The sequence below is a fragment of the Odocoileus virginianus genome, chromosome 19 (genome assembly GCF_023699985.2).
Source record: "Odocoileus virginianus isolate 20LAN1187 ecotype Illinois chromosome 19, Ovbor_1.2, whole genome shotgun sequence".
NCBI classification, from domain to species: domain Eukaryota; kingdom Metazoa; phylum Chordata; class Mammalia; order Artiodactyla; family Cervidae; genus Odocoileus; species Odocoileus virginianus.
Window position 1 is genome coordinate 27,318,148 of NC_069692.1, and position 25,559 is coordinate 27,343,706.

Genomic DNA, 25,559 nt, shown 5'->3' on the forward strand with positions numbered 1-25,559 from the left:
CCATGGACTATACAGTCTGTGGAATTCTCTAGGCCAGAATATGGAATATGTGGCCTTTCTCTTTTCCAGGGAATCTTCCCACTCCAGGGAAGTTCAAAGTGGCTTCCTATTTAAGCATCATTTCTTCCCACAGGGTCCTTTTATGATCCATACTATCTTTGATTCCCTGGCTTTTCTACATCTAGCTTATTTCTATCTTTCTCAGTAGAGGAGTATCGATAAAATATCCCAAATGCTATTTTTGATTGGAGTTAATTTCCATAAAGGGTTTAACCAGAAAGATTTCACTTTATTTCAAATTACTATAAGCCACACTCAGAACTAAACTACATGATATATGCCTCTTTTTCTTAAACTAGCTTCTTGTTTTTGTTAATAAATTCAGATTTTTTTCCTACAAGTATATTAACCTGCACTTTTCACTTAAGGTGAAATTATTTTTATGTGGGTTTTTTAAACCCTATGAAAACATTTTTGCAAGAAGAAAATTTATTGCTGTTTATTCACTCAAACTATAGGGTAGCAGGAGCAAGGGAGAAAAGACCTTTAGTGGAGATCTAATATCTGGAAAGGAGGAAGAGACAGGAGCAATTTGCTAGGCTCCTTGAGTAAAGGAGAAAGACTTTACATACAGAAGCTTTCCCCAAAATTTTAATCATTTGTTTTGAGATGTTATATTACTCTCAGAATAATACTCTGTGGGATTCAGATATTTGAATTGTAAATGAATGAATTGAGAAACACTCATAGAATCATTTCAAATGTTAATAACTTTATTCTTGTTTCTACTGGAATTCTTAGACATCTTGATGAGCTTTTAGAATACATTGTATATATCACTTATTACTAAAAGCTATTGAATACATTTAAAATAATAGTATTTAGTCTAAAATAAATTCACTATAGGAAGTAATAATGTAGTTTATAAAATATTGGGTGGGCCCTATTTTTTGAGGTATGTGTATAATTTTACAAATGAACTTTGTTTTGACAATGAGTGAGTTGTTATAATAAATAAATTTGGTAGTAAATGCCACCTGAATAATCCTAGTAGCTGAACTAAACCATGCTTGAATTTTCCAGTTTTACTCATTATTATCCCTGTCTGCTTTTAAGAGGTGGTTCCTAATTGAGTGATGCTTTCAATTTTATCATGTTGGATTTTTTTTCCTCGTTCTCATTGAAAAATAATGCCTTAATGTACATGTTAAGTGAAAGTTTCATTTGACTCTCTGAGACCCCGTGGACTACAGTCCATGGAATTCTCCAGGCCTGCAGTGGGCAGCCTTTCCCTTCTCCCAGGGATTGAACCCAGGTCTCCCACATTGCAGGCAGATTCTTTACCAACTGACCTACAGGGGAAACCCAAGAATACTGGAGTTGATAGCCTATCCCGTCTCCAGCAGATCTTCCCAAGCCAGAAATCAAACTGGGGTCTCCGGCATTGCAGGCGGATTCTTTACCAGCTGAGCTGTGAGGGAAGCCCCTCGTCCATGTTGAAGTAAATATTGAGTATTTATTTCTGCAGCAGCTGCTGCTAAGTTCAGTTTGTAATCTGTACAAAGATGAGATTTGGCTAGCTGTCATACCTGGCACTGCCCATGAATTTTGAAGTATAGCACTCAGGAGTTTTTGATAATATGAACATTCTATTCAATAATAGTTTCTCAGATTCCTGTTAATCATGTATCATTGGATTGGCTCAACCTTGAGTTTTAACAAACAAGCAGTGTTTTTATTTATAGAAATGTAACTGAAAGTTTTCTGTGATATGGTAGCATCTCTGAGTCTAAGTCTACTGGCCCAGTGACCTCAAGCCTTTCATTTGCCTGCTTTGAGCCCCAGTTTCCCTCAGTAAGTTACTTTAAAGCATAAAATCCATTTAGGGTTTTAAAAGAACAGTTCAATTCTGTTCAGGTATGTTATTAATAAATATGATCTCTGAGGTTCTGCTATAATAAGAACCTGTGACTTTTCACTCTAGCATCACTTGAGTTGTTTTCCACTTCTTTAACAGCCTAACTTCTGACATGCTTTTTACTTAAGCATCTCTCACTTGGTCATCTAAATTAGAAAAGAAGAGGGTGGGGGGGATTTGAACCATCAAGCACTACTAATACACGATAAAAGACCAGTCAGACAGTCAGACCTATTAGAAATTGTGATAACTTTATGTATGTCAATGACTTCCCCCCTACATATTAAGTGAAGGGAAGATTCTGTGTACTTGTTTTATCTTTTGTTTTTATTCTCTACATCTCCCAGTACTCAATTAGGTACATAATAGGAGTAAATAAACACTTTGATAGATTTAACTCAACACACATCCTACAAAGTAAAAACTTGATTGAGTACACTGTTACTTCTATCAGTTGTTTTCCTTTTCTCTTTCTTGCCTAGAGTTAAACTAGAGATTCATAATATGAACTACTTGCAAGCTGGGGGCCTTTTTTTTTCTTTTTTAATTAGTATTTTTTGCAGTGGATCTTCCTTGCTGTTGGGGCTTTCTTTAGTTCTGGTGTTCTTAGAGGTGCATGGGTTTCTTACTGCGGTGGCTTCGCCTGTTGCAGAGCATGGGCTCCAGGCCTGTGGGCTTCAGTAATTGCAGCACAGAGGCTCAATAGTTGGGGGCCCTGGGCTTAGTTGCCTAACCGCATGTGGAATCTTCCCGTGTCTCCTGCATTGAGGGGTGGATTCTTATCCACTGTACCACCAGGGAAGTCCCAGGACTTCTTTTTAAAAGAGATTTTTCATATTGCTGCCTTGGACAGATGTAATGGATTTGAAATAGAACAGAATTTACCTGGAATTATATTACATTTACTAAATTCCTGTGATGTCCCAGGCCTCGATATGCATTCTTAGTGATTCTTCACAAGAATTAGATAAACACAATCAACTTTTAAAATGAGAAAATGAGCTTACAGAGCTAGTAAGGAATGGGACCAGGATTTGATCCTGGATCTTTCATTCCAAAAGTCAGTGTATTTCCTGTTACATCTGGAGGCTGTTAACTCTGGCTGCATATTAGAATCATCTGGGAGTTTACAATAAGTACAGTTCCAGGGAATCTGGAGTGAGACCTTGATATTAGTATTTTTTCAAAAGCTCCTTGAGTGATTCAAGTGGGCTGCTAAAAATAAGAGGTGTTGCATTGTATATTGCATCCCCAGTGACTGCTGGTGCCCCCCCACTTTTTCAGTCTTTCCTTATTTGTCTGAGAGTAATCATTAATAAAATTTTCTCATTTACAGTTTCTTATCAGAAGCAGGAGGAATTTGTGTTAGCATAAAGATAGAATATCCTGCATAATAAACTTTACAAAGATATAGTGAGTATAATGGAGTATCTTTACTCTGTTGGTCTTTGAAAAATCAAAATAGATTTTTATTTTTGTCTTACAATTTTGGAGTGCTCTGATGAAGTGAAAATGGGCTTAGTAACAAGTTAAAGTTGTTTCTGCTGTCTCAACTTAGGAAAGTGATTAACTGTGATTCAACCTGAGAGAAAAAATACTTTTTCAGTTTATAGTCGTTTTGAAAGGTAATCTGTTTAAAAATCTATAGGTGATTTATGCAGGTGTACATTTCATTAATTAGTCTTGGCCTACCACTGTGCTATAGCTCTGTAAATCTCTTTTTGGAAAACAAGCTACTTTAAAAATTGTTGTTGAATATAATTGAAGGTCATTCTTCCATTTTTTAATTTTGAATCCTTTTTATGTTGTTACTGACCCTGTTTGGAAATAAGTTTGAAGTAAATGTTTCTTAATAAGTTAGAATACAGTAATTGAATTATGTCTGTTAAAAATAGTCAGTTACTGGGATTGTTTTGGAAGACATTTAAGATGATGTAACTTGCAGTTATGGTTTACTGATTGATGATGTTGAAATTAAAATTTACAATGCTGACTTTTTCAATACTTAGTGAGATTAGTTTCTTTTTTTTTTTTAAGTTTCCAACAATATTTTTTAAACCATTTATAAAGTAACTAGTTTGGACTGGCTCCATTTGTAGACCTGTGCTATAAAGTATATAACCGTGAGCCTCTCATCTACCTAGATTAACAAGAAACCTCTTTTTTTTTTTTTCTCCATCATGCTTATCTCCTCTCCCCTAACATTTTAAGACTTGTTAGGAGAGAGAGGGATTGAGAAGGAATGGTTATTAGATGGTAAAGTTAGGAGAGGTGGAATTCATGCCAGCCTGCCCAAACTGGAGGACCACTTGCATGTTCTTGGACCGCCTTTCCTGCTCCCACCACTGTTTCATGACATGGCTGGAGATTGCTGCATTGAAAACTGATGGCAGGTAAATGGCAATTAAGTTGTTCCCACAGAGTGAAAAGATAGGGCCTTACAGGGTAGTTGAAAGGGTTGGAGGGAGCGAAGGGGCTATAAAAGGAATCCCATGTTGTAAAGGGTTACAGCTGGATTGCATTATGGCGCTGACTCTCCCCACCGTGACTAGCAAAGGCCCTCAATTGCATAACTTAAACAGAGGCAACATTCACATCGCATTTCATGTGAATGTTGCAGACTCCCTGGTTGTGAGCCAGGCTGAACACTCCAACAGTCTTGTGATGATGGGGTTTTGGCAGAACCACTTTTTCATACTGGTTTTGACCCTTCACTTATTGTTACTGAATCTATGTATAGAGGCTTGGCGTCTTCTCTTGTTGAGAAGCCTGAGAGACAAAATGCTTAGTGTAGCACTGACTTTGTGCCAAGTACCTTTCTCTGTATTTAGTACATATGAATTCATTATTCCTTCCAGTGACTCTACAAATACTATTAATAATATCTTGACTTTACAAATGAAGACACTGATACACAGTTTTAAAGTTGCTCAACTCGCCCCGCTATTAAGTGGCAGAGCCAGAAAGCGGACGCAGGCAGTGTGGCTCCGTGGTGTCTGCTTTCCCATTGTGCTCCGCTGCGTTTGCGATGCCTTTTTTGTTGCTCCACATTATCGAAGTCAGTCGTGTGTTTAGTTGTTTAATCATTGAACAAACATTCGTCAAGCATGTACTTTGTGCCAGGTGTTTTTTAGGGCTGAAGACAAAGGCCTTGCCCTCATAGAACTTATATTTTAGTTGGAAGACAGAGACATGTTTAGAAGAAAATAAAAAAATACTTCAGATATTTTTTATCTGAATAATTCAGCCAGAATTATAAGGAAATTATAAGGAAAGCCTTCCCTGAGGGGGCGACACTTCCACGGAGACTTGAATGGTGAGAGAGAAGCAGCTCTGTGAAGATGAGAAAAGTGAGGATTCCAAGCCTCTAACTGTGACATGGGAAGAAGCTTGGTGCTTTCTGGAGACGGAAAAGTAGCATGATCTCGGGCTTTAGTAAGTAAGCAGATTGGTAGACAGTGAGGTCTCTGAGAGATGCAGAAACCGTTGCATTCCAAGGGGATGGCAGGGGGCTGAAAGGAACCTGCTTCCTGGGCAGGAAGTATTTTATCCACAGCGACATGTTGGTTGCTTGTATGCAGTTCTGAGTGAGGTGCGGTCTGCCCCATTCATAGCCAGTAAGGAGATGCAATGGATTTTTTCTTTTTAATGACGATTCTGGTACTTAGCTTCAAATAATCATATTGTTGAAATATATTACAAAGCATTATTCCTTATTGTCCCTTAGAAAAATGTTTGGAAATTTATTCATTCATGACGTGATTTGATTTGTATGAAAAGCACCTTCTGGATCTGTTTTGGGGATGCAGGTAGAAGAGTGGAGACCAGTTAGGAGGCTGTCACAATGGTTCAGATGAGAGACGATAGTGGTTTAGGTGAGAGTTGTCGCAGTGAATATAGAGAGGATTACATTGTAAAAATATATATTGATTCCTCTCCTTGATGCCAGTTTTCTAGACTGCGAGTTACAGCATCTTTATTCCAAGAGTCAGTCCCAGGAATTGGCTTTGTTTAAATAGCACTTCTTTTTTAGGGCAAAAGGGTATGGTAGTCCCTCCTTATTCATGGTTTTGTTTTCACAGTTTCAGTTTCCTGTGGACATACATGGTCTGAAAATATTAAATGAAAAATTCCATTGTCTGTTGCTTTGTTTGCTATTATTTTCTCCCAATCTGAGGGCTGTCTTTTCACCTTGCTTATAGTTTCCTTTGTTGTGCAAAAGCTTTTAAGTTTCATTAGGTCCCATTTGTTTATTTTTGCTTTTATTTCTGAAATTCTGGGATGTGGGTCATAGAGGATCCTGCTGTGATTTATATCGGAGAGTAATTTGCCTATGTTCTCCTCTAGGAGTTTGATAGTTTCTGGTCTTACATTTAGATCTTTAATCCATTTTGAGTTTATTTTTGTGTATGGTGTTAGAAAGTGTTCTAGTTTCATTCTTTTACAGGTGGTTGACCAGTTTTCCCAGCCCCACTTGTTAAAGAGGTTATCTTTTTTCCATTGTATATCCTTGCCTCCTTTGTCGAAGATAAGGTGACCATAGGTTCGTGGATTTATCTCTGGGCTTTCTGTTCTGTTCCATTGATCTATATTTCTGTCTTTGTGCCAGTACCATACTGTCTTGATGACTGTGGCTTTGTAGTAGAGTCTGAAGTCAGGCAGATTGATTCCTCCAGTTCCATTCTTCTTTCTCAGGATTACTTTGGCTATTCGAGGTTTTTTGTAGCCCATCAGCAGACAAATGGATGAGGAAGCTGTGGTACATATACACCATGGAATATTACTCAGCCATTAAAAAGAATTCATTTGAATCAGTTCTAATGAGATGGATGAAACTGGAGCCCATTATACAGAGCGAAGTAAGCCAGAAAGATAAAGACCATTACAGTATACTAACACATATATATGGACTTTAGAAAGATGGTAACGATAACCCTCTATGCAAAACAGAAAAAGAGACTCAGATGTATAGAACAGACTTGTGGACTCTGGGAGAAGGCGAGGGTGGGATGTTTCAAGATAACAGCATTGAAACATGTATATTAGCTAGGGTGAAACAGATAACCAGCCCAGGTTGGGTACATGAGAGAAGTGCTCGGGCCTGGTGCACTGGGAAGACCCAGAGGGATCGGGTGGAGAGGGAGGTGGGAGGGGGGACTGGGATGGGGAATACATGTAAATCCATGGCTAATTCAAATCAATGTATAACAAAAACTACTGTAATGATGTAAAGTAATTAGCCTCCAACTAATAAAAAAAAAAAATTAACAGATAAAAAAAAAAAAAAGAAAAATTCCAGCAGTAAACTATTCATCAGTTTTAAGTTGTGTGCTGTCCTGAGCAGCATGGTGAAGTCTCACTCTGTCTGACTTCAGCATGTGAAGTATAAGGGATGGTTCCAGCGTATCCACACTATGTGTTCTACCCTCCCATGAGTCTCATAATATCTGTCACAGTTATCACATCAACATTGGGATTGCAATACTTTTGTTCAGGTAACCCTTTTTTCACTTAATGATGGTCCCAAATTGTTAGTGATGCTGGCAACTAGATGGTCTCTTACTGTGCCTAATTTATAAATTAATCTTTATTATGAGTGTAGGTACAGGAAAAAAGCATAGTAAGTATGGGACTCATGGATACGAAGTGATGTCCACTGTTTTACGTGCCACTGAGGGTCTTGGGACATATCCCCAGTGGAGAAGGGGAGACTACTATAAATGTCTTCTCTCAGTTTATTCTGAGACAGTGAGAGGCCAGGTCAAAAATTTCCTCAGATTCAGATTCTATTGCTCTTTTCATTAGCTCCAACAACAGATTCCCCAGAGTACAATCCTGCTGCCACAATGAGTGTTTATGAACAGAATTAAGGGCTGGCCTTAAGGATTGTTTCTCCTTTCAGCCTTATTACAGAAGCCAGCCTGCTTCTGTCTTCAGGATGAATTTTCAGGGGTCCTCGAAGTTTTCAAGGCTTCATTGTTTTGATTAGGACCTCCCCGCCAGATATATCTCAGTAACTTAAAGCCTCGAACAGAAGGGCTCATGGAAATGTGTGGGTGTGGCTCTGTTGAGCGGCATCTGAGCACCAGTGGATGTGCTGCGGTGTGTAGATGCTCCCTCCCTGGATCAGCCTGTCAGTTCAGTTCAGTTGCTCAGTCGTTTCTGACTGCAGCCCCGTGGACTGCAGCACGCCAGGCCTCCCTGTCCATCACCAGCTCCTGGAGCCTGCTCAGACTCACGTCCATCGAGGCATTGATGCCATCAGTTGGTCAGCCTGACTGTCCTGTTAATATGTGACTCAGAGGACAAATGAGTTTGAGGATACAGGTCACTCATTTAACACATGGATTTTTTTGCCCTCTGAATTTTTTTCACAAAGATGTTTACTATATTACAGTGTGAAGGAACTGGGCTTCATGAGTGTGAGGATACAGGTCACTCATTTAACACATGGGTTTTTTTGCCCTCTGATTTTTTTTCACAAAGATGTTTACTATATTACAGTGTGAAGGAACTGGGCTTCCCTGGTGGCTCAGATGGTAAAGAATGCACCTGGCAGTGCAGGAGACCTGAGTTTGATCCCTGGGTCAGGAAAATACCCTGGAGAATGGAATGGCAACCTGTTCCAATATTCTTACCTGGAAAATCCCCATGGACAGAGGAGCCTGGCAGGCTGTAGTCCATGGGGTCACAAAGAGTCAGATACGACTGAGCAGCTAACACACACACATGTGAAGAAACTAATTCAAATAGATCTATACTTGGATATGCTTTCTGTTGCAAAGCTTGAAAGCCTCTGGTCAAAACACTGCATCTATCACATGGCCGCTTGTAGTATTGATTTGAATAATACTGTTGATAAATCCATAATTTTCTGAGGAATGGGTTCCCTGCAGCAGTAATTTTCAGCCATTTGCTTTTCTCTTCCAAGAAAAGCTCAAAGCCTGTGTTTTATAAGCCATCAAGATCTGACACTTAGTTAGGGTGCTGTAAATCTATTCTTTTTGACATCACAGACTTGCAGGAAGTGGTATGGTATGCATGTGGGGGCCATTTCAGCCCTTCCCTATGGTTCTATCCAAGCCAGCAATACCACAGTGCTGAATTGAGGCTGGGGTGCCATCCTTTAGAGGACCTCCATGTCTCCCATGGGATCTTGTAAACAAATAGGTTATTTGTACCATTTGAATATTAAAAAATTATTTGCCTTGAGTTCTTAATAAAGCTTAAGTGGAAAAACAGATACACCCTTTAAAATTGCCACTTCTTTCTGCAGCTTTTTCCCTGTAAGGAACGAAGAACACAAATTAATCAATTTATTTTTGTGCTGCTTAGGAATATCTTGGTTTAAAATTATTTCTCTGGATTTTTAAAAATTCCCAAGACCAAAATAAAAGCTTAATTCATTAGTGAGTGAAAAAAAAATTGATTGCCACCAGAGTTCTGAGAAATCCTATTTTTAATATCTTTAAAAAAAAGTAGATTGACTTTTATAGCACAGGCCTTCAATTTTGTGATTGTCGATTGGGTAGCCATCCTAAATAATTGTTAAATTAAAAATACAGAAACCAACTTAGCAGTCATATTCGTAATAACTCTGGTGAGAAGTGTGTAAGTTAGCTTCTTTTCCGTTTTTCTTTGGATAGCTAAGTGACTGCTAGTTTTAATTTTCTTCTGTCAATACTTGATTGTTTCTTTTGTTTTAGAATTAGAACTCATTTGAAAACTCTTGAAATAGATGTATATTTACCTAAATTTACAGGTTAAAAAATGAGTAGCTAAAGACCGCTGAGCCTCTTTTACTTGTAGGTTCTGTTTTCATGGCAATAACTCAGTTCCAGTACTCAAAGTACTGCTTGGTAACAAATTAATATGTACTTGATTCATTAACATGTAGGAAATTAACAGTACATCCTTGCTCCAGTTTTATTTATTTAATTATTGGCTAGGGGTTAGAAGAGATCCTACTATTACAAAACCCAGTGTGAAAGACATTTGGTTTACACTTAAACTCAGCACTGATTTTCTTTTAATTTCTTTCTATTTGTGTCTTTCCTGTTATTAACTTTGACTTAGAAAAGTTAGATTATTTTTGGTTAGAATGTTTTTGATGTTATTGAGGAAATGCTAATCTTATGTAAGAACATATTATTTTTATAAGACAAGTAATCTAATATAAATTAATACAGATCCTTTATTATGTCTTTATTCCTTTTAAACATAGTTGTATCAGACTAGGTTCAGTCAGGAGATAGAAACCACACAAAGGGTTGAATAGATTGTTTTATATATAGAATTATTAAACTGATAAAAGAGTGACTGGATGTGTAAGAAAATCAGACCTGGTACCCTAGGGCTAAAGCAGAAGGTCACACTTCCCAGGAGCCCTTTCCCAGGCCTGGGTTTTGAAATCATTGGAGAAGGTATATTCTAGCACATTGGATTAGTAGAGAAGGTCTCTGTTTTGCCAGGCTGGAGCAGGTCTGCAGTTGCTGGGAAATCAGGAAAACCTGCAGTGTGGGCCACCAGCAGCAAGTGGCACGGGCAAGCAGAGGAAATGGCAGCTCTGGGAAGCTGTAGGTCAGGCACCCACATGGGCCTGCAGAGGAAAGCAGGGCACTGTTAGGGGACTGTGGTGTGCAGATGCAGGCAGGAGCCCCTTTCTCCTGCAGTGTCCCTCCAATACTCTACTGAGAAAGTTTAATGTGATTGTCAAGGTTAGTGTGTGTGTTTGTCACTTGGTCATGTCCGACTCTATGCGACTCCGTGGACTGTAGCCTACCAGGCTCCTCTGTTCACGGAATTCTCCAGGTAAGAATACTCGAGTGGGTTGCCACGCCCTTCTCCAGGGGATCTTCCTGACCCATGGTTCGAACCTAGAGATACTTAAAGAAATTGTGTTCATTATGCCATGTATATATTGAAAGCCAGATTTGGAGCTGAGAGTCAGTAAATTGATAATGTGCATAGTAATGTCTCTTTTTCCAGTTTACTTTTTTGCAATATAGGTATGTGAAAGCTTTTTACTGTTTTTCTGTACTTCTTATTTGTGTTTGCTTTCCTCCTGTTGACATTTTGAGTCAGATAATTCTTGGCTGTGGAAGCTGTCCTATGCATTATAGTATGTTTAGCAGCATCTGTGTCCTTCACCCACTAGATGTTAGTAACATGCACATATATTGGTGACATCCAAAAATATCCCCAGACCCAAGGGAAGCAAAATCTTCCCTGCTTAAGGGTCACTCCTTTAGCTCATTTCCCCCTCTCTATTAGAAACAGTATATATCGTTCATTAATAAAGATTTGCTTGTGGTTCTTAAATGTGTTATTTTCATAAGGAGGTTGTCTTAAATAATTACAAAATTTTATTTTTAGAAAGGTTATTAGAACTATTTAGTCTGACTGTCTTTATTTCATCTATAAGTGAATTATGGCAGAGTTTTCAGTTGGTTTATTTCTAGTCGCCTCGCTGGAAAAGGTCAGTTTTCATCCCAGTCCCCAAAAAAAGGCAATGCCAAACAATGCTCAAACTACCACACAATTGCACTCATCTCACACGCTAGTAAAGTAATGCTTAAAATTCTCCAAGCCAGGCTTTAACAGTATGTGAACCATGGACTTCCAGATGTTCAAGCTGGATTTAGAAAAGGCAGAGGAATCAGAGATTAAATTGCCAACATCCGTTGGATCATTGAAAAAGCAAGAGAGTTCCAGAAAAACATCTGTTTCTGCTTTATTGACTACACCAAAGCCTTTGACTGTGTGGATCACAATACACTGTGGAAAATTCTGAAAGAGATGGGAATACCAGAGCACTTGACCTGCCTCCTGAAAAATCTGTATGTAGGTCAGGAAGCAACAGTTAGAATTGGACATGGAACAATAGACTAGTTCCAAATAGGAAAAGGAGTACGTCAAGGCTATATATTGTCAACCTGCTTATTTAACTTCTGTGCAGAGTACATCATGAGAAACGCTAGGCTGGATGAATCACAAGGTGGAATCAAGATTGCCAGAAGAAATAATCTCAGATATGCAGATTATTCGGATGACACCACCCGAATGGCGGAAAGCGAAGAACTGAAGAGCCTCTTGATAAAAGTGAAAGAGGAGAGTGAAAAAGTTGGCTTAAAGCTCAACATTCAGAAGACTAAGAACATGGCATCTGGTCCCATCACTTCATGGCGAATAAATGGGAAACAGTGGGAACAGTGTCAGACTATTTTTTTGGTCTCCCAAATCACCGCACATGGTGACTGCAGCCAGGAAATTAAAAGATGCTTGCTCCTTGGAAGAAAAGTTATGACCAACCTAGACAGTTTATTAAAAAACAGAGACATTACTTTGCCAACAAAAGTCTGTCTAGTCAAAGCTATGGTTTTTCTAGTAGTCATGTATGGATGTGAGAGTTGGACTATAAAGAAAGCTGAGCACTGAAGAGTTGATGCTTTTGAACTCTTGAGAGTCCCTTGGACTGCAAGGAGGTCCAACCAGTCCATCCTAAAGGAGATCCATCCTGAATATTCATGGAAGGACTGATGCTGAAGCTGAAACTCCAATACTTGACTACCTAATGTCAAGAATTGACTCATTTGAAAAGACCATTATGCAGGGAAAGATTGAAGGCAGGAGGAGAAGGGAACAACAGTGGATGAGATGGATGGCATCACTGACTCAGTGGACATGAGCTTGAGTAAACTCTAGGAGTTGGTGATGGACAGGGAGGCCTGGCGTGTTGCAGTCCATGGGGTTGCAAAGAGTTGGACACGACTGAGCGACTGAACTGAACTGAGTCATTTAGCTATTTTGTTGGAGGCCTAGGATTAGAATCCAAAAATTTTTAATGAATACTCATGTATTTAGTATTCTGTTATTCATTCAAGAGCATATGTTATGCTTGCACTGTAGTAGGTGCTAGATTTAATGATGAGGCAGTAGTAAAATTTCAGCAATGCATTAAGAATCACTTTAGTTATCACATTCTTGTTTGATACTTGATAGTAGAAAGATAATTTTTAAAAGATATTGAATGAATGATTGATTCATATATGAAAGGACTGTGGTTAAAGGAGCTACTCTTAGCATTAAGATACAGTTTTGTGGTTCCAACTATTGAAACGGTTGTGGGCTTTGAATCAGAAGACCAAGAGTCTGGTTTTGGTTCTTAACGAAACTCATAACAGGCTGGACCTTAGTTGTCGTCTGTGAAATTGCCCTGGACTGACTGGGTTCTAAATTCCCTATGCTACCAGTTCTATTGTAGTATGAGTCTTTCCTCAGATTGGGATTAAAAATGAGACTAGAGAAGGCCTAGAGGCTGTCACAGTCATCGAGGACAGGGCTGTAAGAAGAAACAACTAAATTTTGTTCTTTACATATAACGGTGATGGCTCAAGCAGTATGAATAGATAGCCAGTAAATTGGGTTGAGATGAGTCTAGTAGTAGAGACTATGCTTTAATACAGGTTCATCTGAAATTCTGGAGTATTCATGTACTTTACAGAGACTTAATTCTGAGATGAATTTCTCTATATAAAAAATATCTTAAGGTGGAATTCTGGGTGAGTTCAAGGTGTTAAAAAAACAACACAGAGAATGGGAAAAAATAGTTGTATATTATTTATCAGATAAGGGGCTTATATCCAGAATTCATAGAGAACTCTTATAACAAAGAGATAACCCGATTAAAAAGAGGACGAAGGATTTGATAGATATTTCTCTAAAGAAAATATGTAAATGGCTGGTAAACAAATGAAAGTATACTTAGCATAATTAGTCTTTATTGTTGTTTAGTCACCAAGTTCTGTCTGACTTTTTGTGGGCCCCATGAATTGTAGCCCATCAGACTCCTCTGTCCATGGGATTTCCCAGGCAAGAATACTTGAGTGGGTTGCTGTTTCCTTCTCTAGGGGATCTTCCAGGCCCAGGGATCAAACCTGTATCTCCTGCTTGGCAGGTGGATTTTTAACCACTGAATCACCTGGAAAGCCCATAATTAGGGAAATGGAAATCAAAACCATAAGGGGATACCACTTCACACCCACTAGACTGACTGTAATGAAGATGAACAGTAACGTGTTGGCAAGTTTGTGGACAAATCAGAACCTTCATACGTTGTTGGTAGAAGTGCAAAATGGTGTGGCCTCTTTGGAAAACAGTTTGGTAATTCCTCCAAGCGTAGTTACCATGCGGCACATAAACAGTTACTTTATAACTCAGCAATTCCATTCTTAGGTAATGTACGCAAGAAAATTGAAAATATGCATCCACACAAAAACTTTTATGTGAATATTCATGGTAGCATTATTCATAATAGCGAGAAAGTGGAAACAACGCAAATGTCCACGAACTGATACTGGGTAAACAAAAGGTGGTATCTCCATACAATGAAATATAATTTGGTCATAAAAATGAATGAAGTTCTGATACATGCTACAACATGAATAAATCTTGAAAACATAGTAAGAGAAGAAACAAAAAAGACCACATATTATATGATTCCATTTATATGAAATGTTTGGAGTAGAATAGAGATTAGTGATTTCCAGCAGATGAGGGGAGGGGATAATTGTTAATGGATATGGGTTTCTTTTGGGAATGATGAAATGTTTTGAAATTACATGTTAGCAACTCATTGTATTAAAAAACACTCAGTTATATATTTCAGAAGTGTGAATTTTATATAGTGTATGAATTATATATCAGTAAAGTTTGTTTTTTAAAAATCAAGCCTGACATTTTAAAAAAGGAATTGTTTAATCAGTCTGAGATTAAAAGTGCAACTGACAGTTATTTCTCAAGTGTCAGTTTCACATTTCTTTCAAAGCCTGTCCTATAATTTTATGTTTTTGCTGTTTAACATGTACTCTATTTGGTGTTTTTACTTTATTTCCTTAAATAAGTTCTGGTTAAACTTTAGGTCACTGGAAGCTGTGCCTTTATAGTTTAGACAGTAGGAATAAGATCAAGGGAATCAAGACATGCATCAATCCCTGATGTTTTTTGCCATGATACCCCCAAGTAGTCAATCTGTTTAGGGTTTCTCTTATGAGAAAAAGTGTCTAATAAAAATATCTGGGAAGAAGAAGCAACAATAATGTAGAAAAAATTAATTTTATATCTTGCTTCATGTTTAGTTATGGAAAGGTGAGTTTAAGAAGAAATATATAAATAATGCCCTTTCAGAAGTTTCTATGAGAATGGATGTTTAACAGTTTTCATCTCTTCGTATGAGATATTAAATTATAATATACACCTTTAATAAATAATTTATCGTTACAGACAGATTTGACCAGTTTTGGGCCATCAATCGGAAACTCATGGAATATCCGGCAGAAGAAAATGGATTTCGTTATATCCCTTTTAGAATATACCAGGTAGGAAGTAACATCTTTAACAATACCAACTTATGAAAGCCTTGAACATCTTACTTCTTAAAACACTCTTGTCCAGTGTCTTTTATGTTTACATAGTAGCTGAATAATACTTATTAGGACTTTCCAGATCTCTTTCTTTTGGTGGCAATCACATCTGAGACTGCACTGTGAAGTATGTGACTCATGTAGTCAGTCCTCTTTATTTGCAGATTCTGTATTGGCAGATTAGCCTGCTTTGCTGATATTTATTTGCAATCTCAGAGTCTCACTACTCAACAGTACTACCCTGGACATGTGCAGAGTGATGAAAAATTTGATATGCCCTATGTGCACATTTCAGCCTTCTTAAGCCATAAAATGTGCTCTCTTACCATAAACAAGTGACTTCCCAGTCTATTTAGTGCCACATTCTACATGTTTTTGTGCTTTTTATTGGTAATTTTGATGTTAAAAATGATTCCCGGGCATAGTGCTGAAGTGTTGTCTTTATTCAGAAATGTACATAAAACAAGATTATGTATTGATGAGTTGAAGAACACAGGAGCAGAGACTTGCAGTAACACTTATATTCCAGTGGTTCAGTATTTGTTAATTCAGTGTTTGCAGTGACTTTATAGAACATGAGTACTGCAAATGAGAATTGACTGTATTTGTTTTAGATGATGGGTCTTCAGTGCTGTACAACAAAATAAATGGTAGCTTCTCATTACCATACCCTTTCATGGGGTTAAAAAAAACTCCATGTTTCTGTAGAGTACTTGAAAACTACCATATGTTTCCTATATAGCAATACTGAGTGAATTTTTATTAAATGAATGGTAACCAGAAAACAAGTTGCCTACTATCATGGAAAAAGCAGTTAAGAATAGAAACTATTAATAGAAATAGTATCACAGACATAGACACTCATCTAGCAGGACCTCCATTCAAATTCAAAGAGATTGTATCATAACTTCCCTTTGTAGACATTTTTACTATCTCATAGTCTTTACTTACAGTTGCTTCTACAGTTATTTTTTAATCTTTTATAGAGCCATCATATAAATGTGTGTTCAAAAAGGAAAGTAAACCATCCAACTGAAAACAAGTAAAAACCAAAAATCCCAATATACTTCATGAAAAGTTTTTATGACTTTAATAAGGTTGCTTCTCAATTATTAATGAAGATAATGGCAAGTAGACTGTTTAGATCATAGATTAATAATACATACAACATAAATAAAATGAGAAAAATGACTGATGGAATGAAATCAGATAATGTAATTAGCCACACTCTTCTGCTTCCTTTTTTCAGAAAAATAAAATTTTAATTCTATTAGTCTTTGTTAAGCACAGATATTACACAGTGGATTTGGAAATGCCATACCTTATTTATTTATACCGTATCTTATGAAGAATCTGAGGCAATTTACAAGAATATATTTTTTACAGAAGCAAAATAGAATTAAAATCAGAGCCACTGAAGATATAAAATGGAAACTCAGCATGAAATTACCTACACTATGAATAAGTGAGACCTTCAAATTTATTAAAATTTTTAAATTTACTGAAATTGACTTGTAAATTTGACCCAAAGCTGCTTTGCAGCCAGAGCAAGGGGGAAAGAAATGTGATGAGATATAGATTTTTTTCATTTTTATATATGATGAAAATTTACTAGGGTATCAGAGAAAACTAACTTTTCTTGGGTACCAATAGGAAAGAAATTTCTCACATGACCACATTTAGAGGGGACAGAGCAATATCCTTTATACCTCACCTATAGTTAGAAACACAATAATAGTTTCAGTAAAATTGCTTCCTAATGTGTCACTTAGTGAAAACTAAAGACAGTGTATCATAAGCCATGGATCATCCACACAGTATAATAAAGAATTGGTAAAGTAATTGGAAGGCAAAGACAAAAGAAAATTTTAGGTTATTTTATGGAAGAATGCTGTTTATCAAATAAGAAGGAAAGTCACTGATGGAGCAAGGCAATTGAGGGTTGGGATAAATCAGTAAAGGTTAACCCAATGAAGGAAGAGGTTTGCAGAGACCTGTTAAGGAAAGGGACAGGAAGCATGTTGCTGCTGGCATGGGAGAATCTCATTGTCCTCTCACAGGACACAGGAGAGGTAGAACAGTTCTGCACCTGTTAGGTTCAGCAGTGGGCAAACAGGACAGTTCCCGTGTTTGCATAAAATAATGTGGGAAAGGCAGCAGGAGGTCTGCGTGTTGGTATTAAGAGAAAAACTGTTTCTTATTACACGAATTGGTACTGATCGCTTTAGATATTCCCTAAGAGAAACTTCCAGAGTGGTTTTCTAGAACTAGAGTCAGTAATGATATACTTTAGTTATCCCATAGAGAAAAGCCAGAATTGAGTAAGATTTTATGGACTAAGTATGTATGGGAGACCTGGGTTTGATCCCTGGGTTGGGAATATCCCCTGGAGGAAGGCATGGCAACCCATTCTGGTATTCTTGCCTGGAGAATCCCCATGGACAGAGGAGCCTAGCGGGCTACAGTCCATGGGGTCGCAAAGAGTTGGACACGACTGAGCGACTAAGCACAACACTGCAACAATAGTACTTTAAGTGAGTAGGATGTTTTATGTGGTCTATAAATCTCATAGGAAGAGGCTATGTCTTTACCATCACAGACATAGATATTGGTGATAAAAATACAGCTTAAAAGCAGTAACAGGATATTACAGAATTTTAAGAGTGGTCCTTATGTTTTCTGAATGGCTTTCTTCTTTCTTTCTTTCTTTTTTTTTTTTTTTAAATGCAGGAACCCACTTTGGGGTTGAACTTGGGTGGTGTAGATTCTGGATGGGGACAAGTGAGGTTGACTCAGGTGGCCTGACTCTGTCTCCTAGGGTCAGTAGTTGTAGTGTCACATATTTATGGGAATTCTAAAGCACAGTGTGAAGAACTACTCTTTATCTAGACCAAGACAGGTTCAGTGATTTGCCCAGTTCTTGATCTCGCTAGCACTCTGGATACACTAATACCATCAACATGCTAGTGATATCTTCGAAGGCAAGGTTAATTTTTTTTTTCCTTTTTGACTCTGTATAGTAGGATTTAGCACAGTGTTGTTATGTACACTGTAAGTGCTTCACAGGTACTTAATTGAATCTTAGAGTATTAAAGCACCAAAGATTTCATAATTCTAAAGCTGAAAAAAAATTTTATAGTTCAAATAATCCCAAACTGAAAAAGCTAGCTGCCTTTAATAAGGATAATGCTGTTGTAATAGCTGAAGAAAAAACACTTTTAGAATTAATTAAAATGGTTGGAGACTAGTAGGAGCAAGTGGAAAAGAGCTGTTTTAAGGGTTGCAGGGGAAAAACAGTGCATTGTATGCACCCCTGTATTCCAGCAGGACCCTGGAAAGGGAGGCCCCTAAGGCTCTGTGGGAGATGTGACTCTGACTCGCTGTGTGTCCACAGGTGCTTACTCAGTCTTGCTGGGCCTTTGTTTCCTCATCAACAAAACGAAAAGGGCGGGACTGAGTCAACTTACACATCTGGTTGGAATTGTTCTTTAAAGAAGCCATATTACAGGTTTATCTAATTGTATCAGTGACGTTCTTTTTTTTTCCATTTATTTTTACTAGTTGGAGGCCAGTCACCTCACAACACTGCAGGGGTTTTGTCATACATTGACATGAATCAGCTATGGATTTACATGTATTCCCCATCCTGATCCCCCCCACCACCTCCCTCTCCACCCGATTCCTCTGGGTCTTCCCAGTGTACCAGCCCCGAGCACTTGTCTCATGCATCCCACCTGGGCTGGTGATCTGTTTCACTATAGATAATATACATGCTGTTCTCTCGAAACATCCCACCCTCACCTTCTCCCACAGAGTCCAAAAGTCTGTTCTGTACATCTGTGTCTCTTTTTCTGTTTTGCATATAGGGTCATCATTACCATCTTTCTAAATTCCATACATATGTGTGAGTATGCTGTAATGTTCTTTATCTTTCTGGCTTACTTCACTCTGTATAATGGGCTCCAGTTTCATCCATCTCATTAGAACTGATTCAAATGAATTCTTTTTAATGGCTGAGTAATATTCCATGGTGTATATGTACCACAGCTTCCTTATCCATTCGTCTGCTGATGGGCATCTAGGTTGCTTCCATGTCCTGGCTATTATAAACAGTGCTGTGATGAACATTGGGGTACACGTGTCTCTTTCAGATCTGGTTTCCTCAGGGTGCCTAGAAGTGGGATTGCTGGGTCATATGGCAGTTCTGTTTCCAGTTTTTTAAGAAATCTCCACACTGTTCTCCATAGTGGTTGTACTAGTTTGCATTCCCACCAACAGTGTAAGAGGGTTCCCTTTTCTCTACACCCTCTCAAGCATTTATTGCTTGTAGACTTTTGGATAGCAGCCATCCTGACTGGCGTGTAATGATACCTCATTGTGGTTTTGATTTGCATTTCTCTGATAATGAGTGATGTTGAGCATCTTTTCATGTGTTTGTTAGCCATCTGTATGTCTTCTTTGGAGAAATGAGTGACATTCTTTTTAAAATGTTTTATACTCCTGGTTTCAGAGCAAATTTATCAGTTTTATAATAAACATAGTTCTTTCCTTTATGACACTGTTTGTATGACTTTAAAATAATTTCTTAAAATGATTCATCTTGAAAATTCATTAAATCATTCAGCAGTCATTAATAGTTGTTTGGGACTATTGTACTGTGAGCTCCATAGTAACATAAGGCATACCTAGAGCCTAGCAAGATACCTTATTTGTGGAATTTAGTTGAATAAAATAGATTCTAAAGACATTTCCAAAAAAACAGGAGCTGCAAAACTAATTTGAGATATATACCTCCCAGCACTATTGGATGGTTCGGTTCCAGCATGTGTATTTAACTATAGATTGCACATGCTTGAAGCTCCTTTAGGGAAGGTGGGTATTACTATTACCTAACGTAGGAATTGTAGGATTACTGTTGCTAGAATAATAGTGCAGATGTACAGAATGTCGATCTTCTCTTTCACATTTACCATTCTTTTCTGGGGAAAATTATCAGATGCGTCCTTACCTCTTACTGCTATATCATAAGCACAATGATACCTAGAATGTATGTGAGAGAGAGGGAAAGAGAAAGAGAATGTGTACGTGTGGGAGAGAATGGTTTTCATAAACTTCTATAATTAGATAGAAAGTGGGAAGCTAGAGAATTCTCGAAATTTGATTGACAAAACCTGGTTGCCAGGTGGGGACTCTGTTAGGGCAGAGCTTGCTGCCTGTTCTTGACTTAGTCAAGACCGTGGCACGTTTTCTTCAAACAGGTGGAGACAGAGCCTCAGGGTTTTGTCGGAACTCTTTATTGACCTGTGTAACTTTGCTGATGGCCTTACCTCTATCTGGTTTGATTTTGAACTTGATTAAAATTTTAGACATGAGATGCATAAGTGAATATAAAAATTTAGGAGTCTCAGTTTTTGCCCATTGTCTGTTTCTGGCTCTTTCCATTTCCCTATTTTGTATTTTTGGGTCTTCGTACACGCCTTGACCGAAGGAAGATGGGATCTGCTGTTTTCCTAGATTATATGATCTAAAGATAGTACCAAATTTCTCCTGTTGACTCCCTTATATGTAGCTCTTTAATTTGTATGGTTGGGATAGTCCATTGTAAGTGTAGCTTTTACTTATGTGGCATTTTGATTAATCTGCACCTTTCATTTGTTTAATATACTAATAGATCTCTGTACTAATTTGAGACCTTAAATTAGTGAGTAAATTTAAATAAAACTTGGAAATCCAGGTTTATTAATAAGACAAATGAAGGGCATAATTTCGCTAAACTTTTTTTCTTTTTAGATTTCTAACAGAATTCCTGTATAGCAGGGGAGAAAAAGAGAAGGACAGTGAGTATGCTTGAGTGAGGTTCATTTCATCTTTGGAGGCCTCACAATGTCTTAGGAGGTAGGGATCTTTATCTGATTTCCCACATGAGGAAGGTGAAGCTGAGGAATTCTAAATGACCTGCTGAGGGGCACACATATAAAAAGTGTGAAGACTAAAATTCAGACCTAAGTGAGACTTAGAAACAAAATATTATTTTCTTCCTAAAAATTAAGTTTACAGAATTTTCAAGACATAATTATCACAGAAAGTGGAGTCCATGAAGTCCACTTTGACCAAACCTAGAAAATCTCTAACTATCAGTATTGTTTAAAGGTTGACTTTTGTGCAGATTGTTGGAAAACTTTAGTTCTTTTTCATCTGTAATTTGATTATCAGTGGGCTCAGAATGACTGTAATCCAATGACAGAATTTTAGTGGTAAAAGTAAAATAGGACCAAAAGTGGTTTGGAGATCCATTATTGACCAGAATGTGTCATTTCTTTCATTTACATAACAGTTTGGTTTGGTGTGTGTATTTCAGGTCTGTGTTCCTGAAATCCAGGTGCTTCATATTAACTAGTATTCTAGAGATGAGGTTAATGGCAGGAAGTGCCTCAGAAATGTAACTAAAATGTTATTTAGCCAGCACATAAACAGGTGTCATTAATGAGGGTATCTGTGAAAAAGACTTGCAAACTGACTGTGACATCCTCAGGCACTGATATTTAGGTTGTAGTGTAGAAATTAGGCACATAATTTCTATTTTTAAAGAAGCAGTGGATTTATAAGTGTTATCTGCCAGGATGATGCATGTAAGAAAAAGTTTCTCATTCTTCTAATCATTCACCACGTTCACTTGTTCACAGATATTTGCATGCCGTGTTTGTACTGTGCACAGAGGATACAAATGGTGATTAATATGGTACATCACCCTTTAAGAATTTATAATAAAATAATAAAAGAAATAAGTGTGCAGTCAAATTTTAAGTCACAACTGTGATTGGTGCTGCGAAGGAGAGGTATTTAGTGTAATAAAGGCTAGTTCCGCTGAGGGGAGTTTGATCTGTTTTTAGTAGGGCAGAGGAGACTTGAATGAAATGTCCTGTCTTTTGAGGATGAAATTAGGTAGGCAAAGAGTAGTGAGAGGACTTTTATAGGCAGAGGGGATGTAAGTACGACAGCCTGTTGGTCTTGAGCACAGAGTTGGGGGCAAAATAAATACGTTGCTTATTTTTCTTTTGGGTTATTTATCTTGTTATTTTACAAAAGATTATTTTTATAGATATTAACCATTTTCTAGCAAACACTGTAAAATATAATCACAACTTTAAAATTTGTCTTGATTTTTATAGTATCTTTCTGTAAAAAAAAAAAGTTTTTAATGCTTTATATGCCCAATTATTAATATATCTTTTTCTTAGTCATACATGGATTTCTTTCTTTGTTAAGAAGGCCCCTCCCCATACACCTGCAGGTTATACATAGTTTTCTTACTTAGCTTTTCTTGTAAGATTGGTTTTTAATATGTAACTCTTTAGCTCATCTGGAACTGATTTTTATGTGTTGTGTGAGATACAAGCATACAGCTTTATTTTCTGCCAGACAATAGCTAGCTGTGGGTTTATTTATTATATAAACTAAGGGTGGCCAAACTTTTTTCTTTAGAGAATCAGAAAATAAATATTCTCAGCTTTGTAAAGCAGATGGTGTCTGTTGCAGTTGTACGGTCATGTAGCTTGGAAGCAACCATAGACAACGTGCAGTTGATGGGCATGGCTGTTTTCCAATTAAATCTCTATCTCCAGAATCAGGACAAAGGCACAGTCTGGCTTGCAGGCTGTAGTGTATTGATTCCTGATATAAACTATTCTTTTCCTATTAGATAAAAGTGCCACTTCTGCTTTACATTAAAATAGCTTGGCTGCAGGGATCTGGTTTTGAATTTCCTCTTCCATTCCATTGGTTTATTTGTTTATTTTTATGGCAGTATTATTTTTATTTGATTTTAATATTCTGATATTTGCTGGGGCAATTCACCACTTAACCTTTTTTCCCAGTCTTTTCATGGTTAATAAGTGGAAATACATTTCTGTTTTAATTTTGGTAAAGTTCACCTTTATATGTCATTAAATCTTCCCACATAAGAACACAGTGCATTTTTCTTATTCAGATTTGGCTTTATGTTTTCCAGTAGGCCCTTTGTCTTTTTTAAAAATTTATTTCTAGGTGTTTTTTAGATTTTGTTTTTCTTTATTTCATTTCCATTTCTAGATATTTATTTATGGCATCCACCAGAAAAAGAAAAAAAAACCAAAACCCCTCTTCTCACCATTTTTGTCAGCCATTTCTTGTTCTTGCTTCATTGCATTGTTAACATTGTGTTTCCAAGACTGTGTTAAATAATAATGTTACTAGCAATAATCAGCCTTTCCTCCCAGCTTTTCCCTTCACCTTTGGGATCTGTAAACTCACTGGTCCTTAGGCTCATGTCCACCCAGAGGGGAAATACTATAGAGGTTTGTAGTTCCCCCATGTAGATCTTGCCTGCCTGCTTTCTCCAGTAGTTACTTTAGCTCAGCGAACCACTTTGTGGGTAGGAGACAGATTTGGGAAGTGAGGGAAGCATTAAGCTTGCATGCTCCCAGAATACTCTCCACATATAATTGTTATTATGCTATTTTTGCATGTAAAGAATTTATAGCAGTAATTATCGGGGCAAGGTATAATGCTAAATTCATGCCCTAGCTGTGGTGGTAGCATACTACAATGAAACATCTATGCTTAAAAACAGGATTTGTGTCTCACATGTAAAGACAAGGAAGTAGAGGATGGATGATCAGTTCTCAAAGTAACTTCACTTCTGATCCAAGTGAAGACAACAGTTAAAAAATGATAAATAACCCTCAAGTTGAAGGCATATTATTCATTTTCACCTTTCTGTAGAGATACAGCTTATGAAGTTAATTTCTTTACAGAGTATTTTAAACATTTATTGAACAGCTGAAGAGACTTTCTTCTTTAGTAAATGCAAAGACGAAGCCGAGCCTCTGTACTGTGCTCTTGTCTTTGTGCCCCTCGCAATGTCGTGATAGGTGCTCACAAAATTCACCCACTATATGTAACAAGCCAAGGAAGTTCTCATTATCTATGAAGGTGGTAGTCACTCTGGTCTCATCATCAATTAGACTGTAACATTCATACCATACATTTTACTGTAGAATTCTGGGCTGGATTTTCTGTTGAGTAAACTATCACTGAGCTTCCCAGGAGGCGCTGGTGTAAAGAACCTGCCTGCCAATGCAGGAGACCTAAGAGACATGGGTTTGGTCCCTGGGTCAGGAAGATTCCCTGAAGAAGGAAATGGCAACCCACTCCAGTATTCTTGCCTAGAGAATCCCATGGGCAGAGGAGCCTGGCAGGCTACAGTCTATAGGGTTGCTGTAGTTGAACATGGCTGAAGTGATATAGCATGCACACACACAAACTATCATTCTCTACTATTGCTCTAAAGTAGAACAGAGCAATACAGTATACTAACACATATATATGGAATTTAAAAAGATGGTAACAATAACCCTATATACAAAACAGAAAAAGAGATACAGATGTACAGAACAGACTTTTAGACTCTGTGGGAGAAGGCGAGGGTGGGATGATCTGAGAGAAAAGCATTGAAACAAGTATACTATCAAGGGTGAAACAGATCACCAGCCCAGGTTGGATGCATGAGAGAAGTGCTCAGGGCTGGTGCACTGGGAAGACCCAGACGGATGGGATGGGGAGGGAGGCGGGAGGGGGGATCAGGATGGGGAACACATGTAAAATCCATGGCTGATTCATGTCAATGTATGGCAAAAACCACTACAATATTGTAAAGTAATTAGCCTCCAACTAATGAAAATAATGGGGAAAAAAAAAGGAAGAAAAAGATGAGCCTTGCAAACACAACCCCCCCCCCCCGCCAAAAAAAAGGTAATAAAAGACAAGTTGCATATTTTAAAAAAATAAAGTAGAACAGAGCTATATGAAAATATAGTAATAAATTATTTTTGTGCATCACTTTATATTTTGTGAAATACTTTGATCTTCATAGCACCTTTGTGTGGACAGAGCAAATATTATTGTCTTTTAATGACCAGATAAAGGACACAAAGCTAGTAAGCAGTGGAGCAAGGACTAGAGTGCAGATCTAGCTCTATGTGGTATATACATGCGCACATGTTCTAAAAGAATCTCTTTTTTTGCAAGAACATGAATGTGATTGAGACTTTAGCAGTTGAATATGAGATGAATGTTTTGCAGACATAGGTTAGTTCAATTAATGAAGAATTAATTGGGGGTGTTGATTTGCATTTTAAGGGATTAAAGAAAAGAAGAGTCCAACAATCTTTTCTTTTTGCTCT

General features: G+C 37.6%; 1 protein-coding gene across 10 annotated transcripts in view; it reads left to right on the forward strand.

Annotated features, from left to right (window-relative positions):
- ATG5 (autophagy related 5) overlaps positions 1–25,559 on the forward strand; it is a 195,133-nt gene that overhangs the window by 53,373 nt on the left and 116,201 nt on the right. For all 10 annotated transcript variants that reach the window (XM_070450029.1, XM_070450031.1, XM_070450032.1 and 7 more), the window contains one exon: positions 15,200–15,294. In XM_070450029.1, the coding sequence (XP_070306130.1) occupies positions 15,200–15,294 (95 nt within the window). The remainder of the gene's footprint in view (positions 1–15,199; positions 15,295–25,559) is intronic.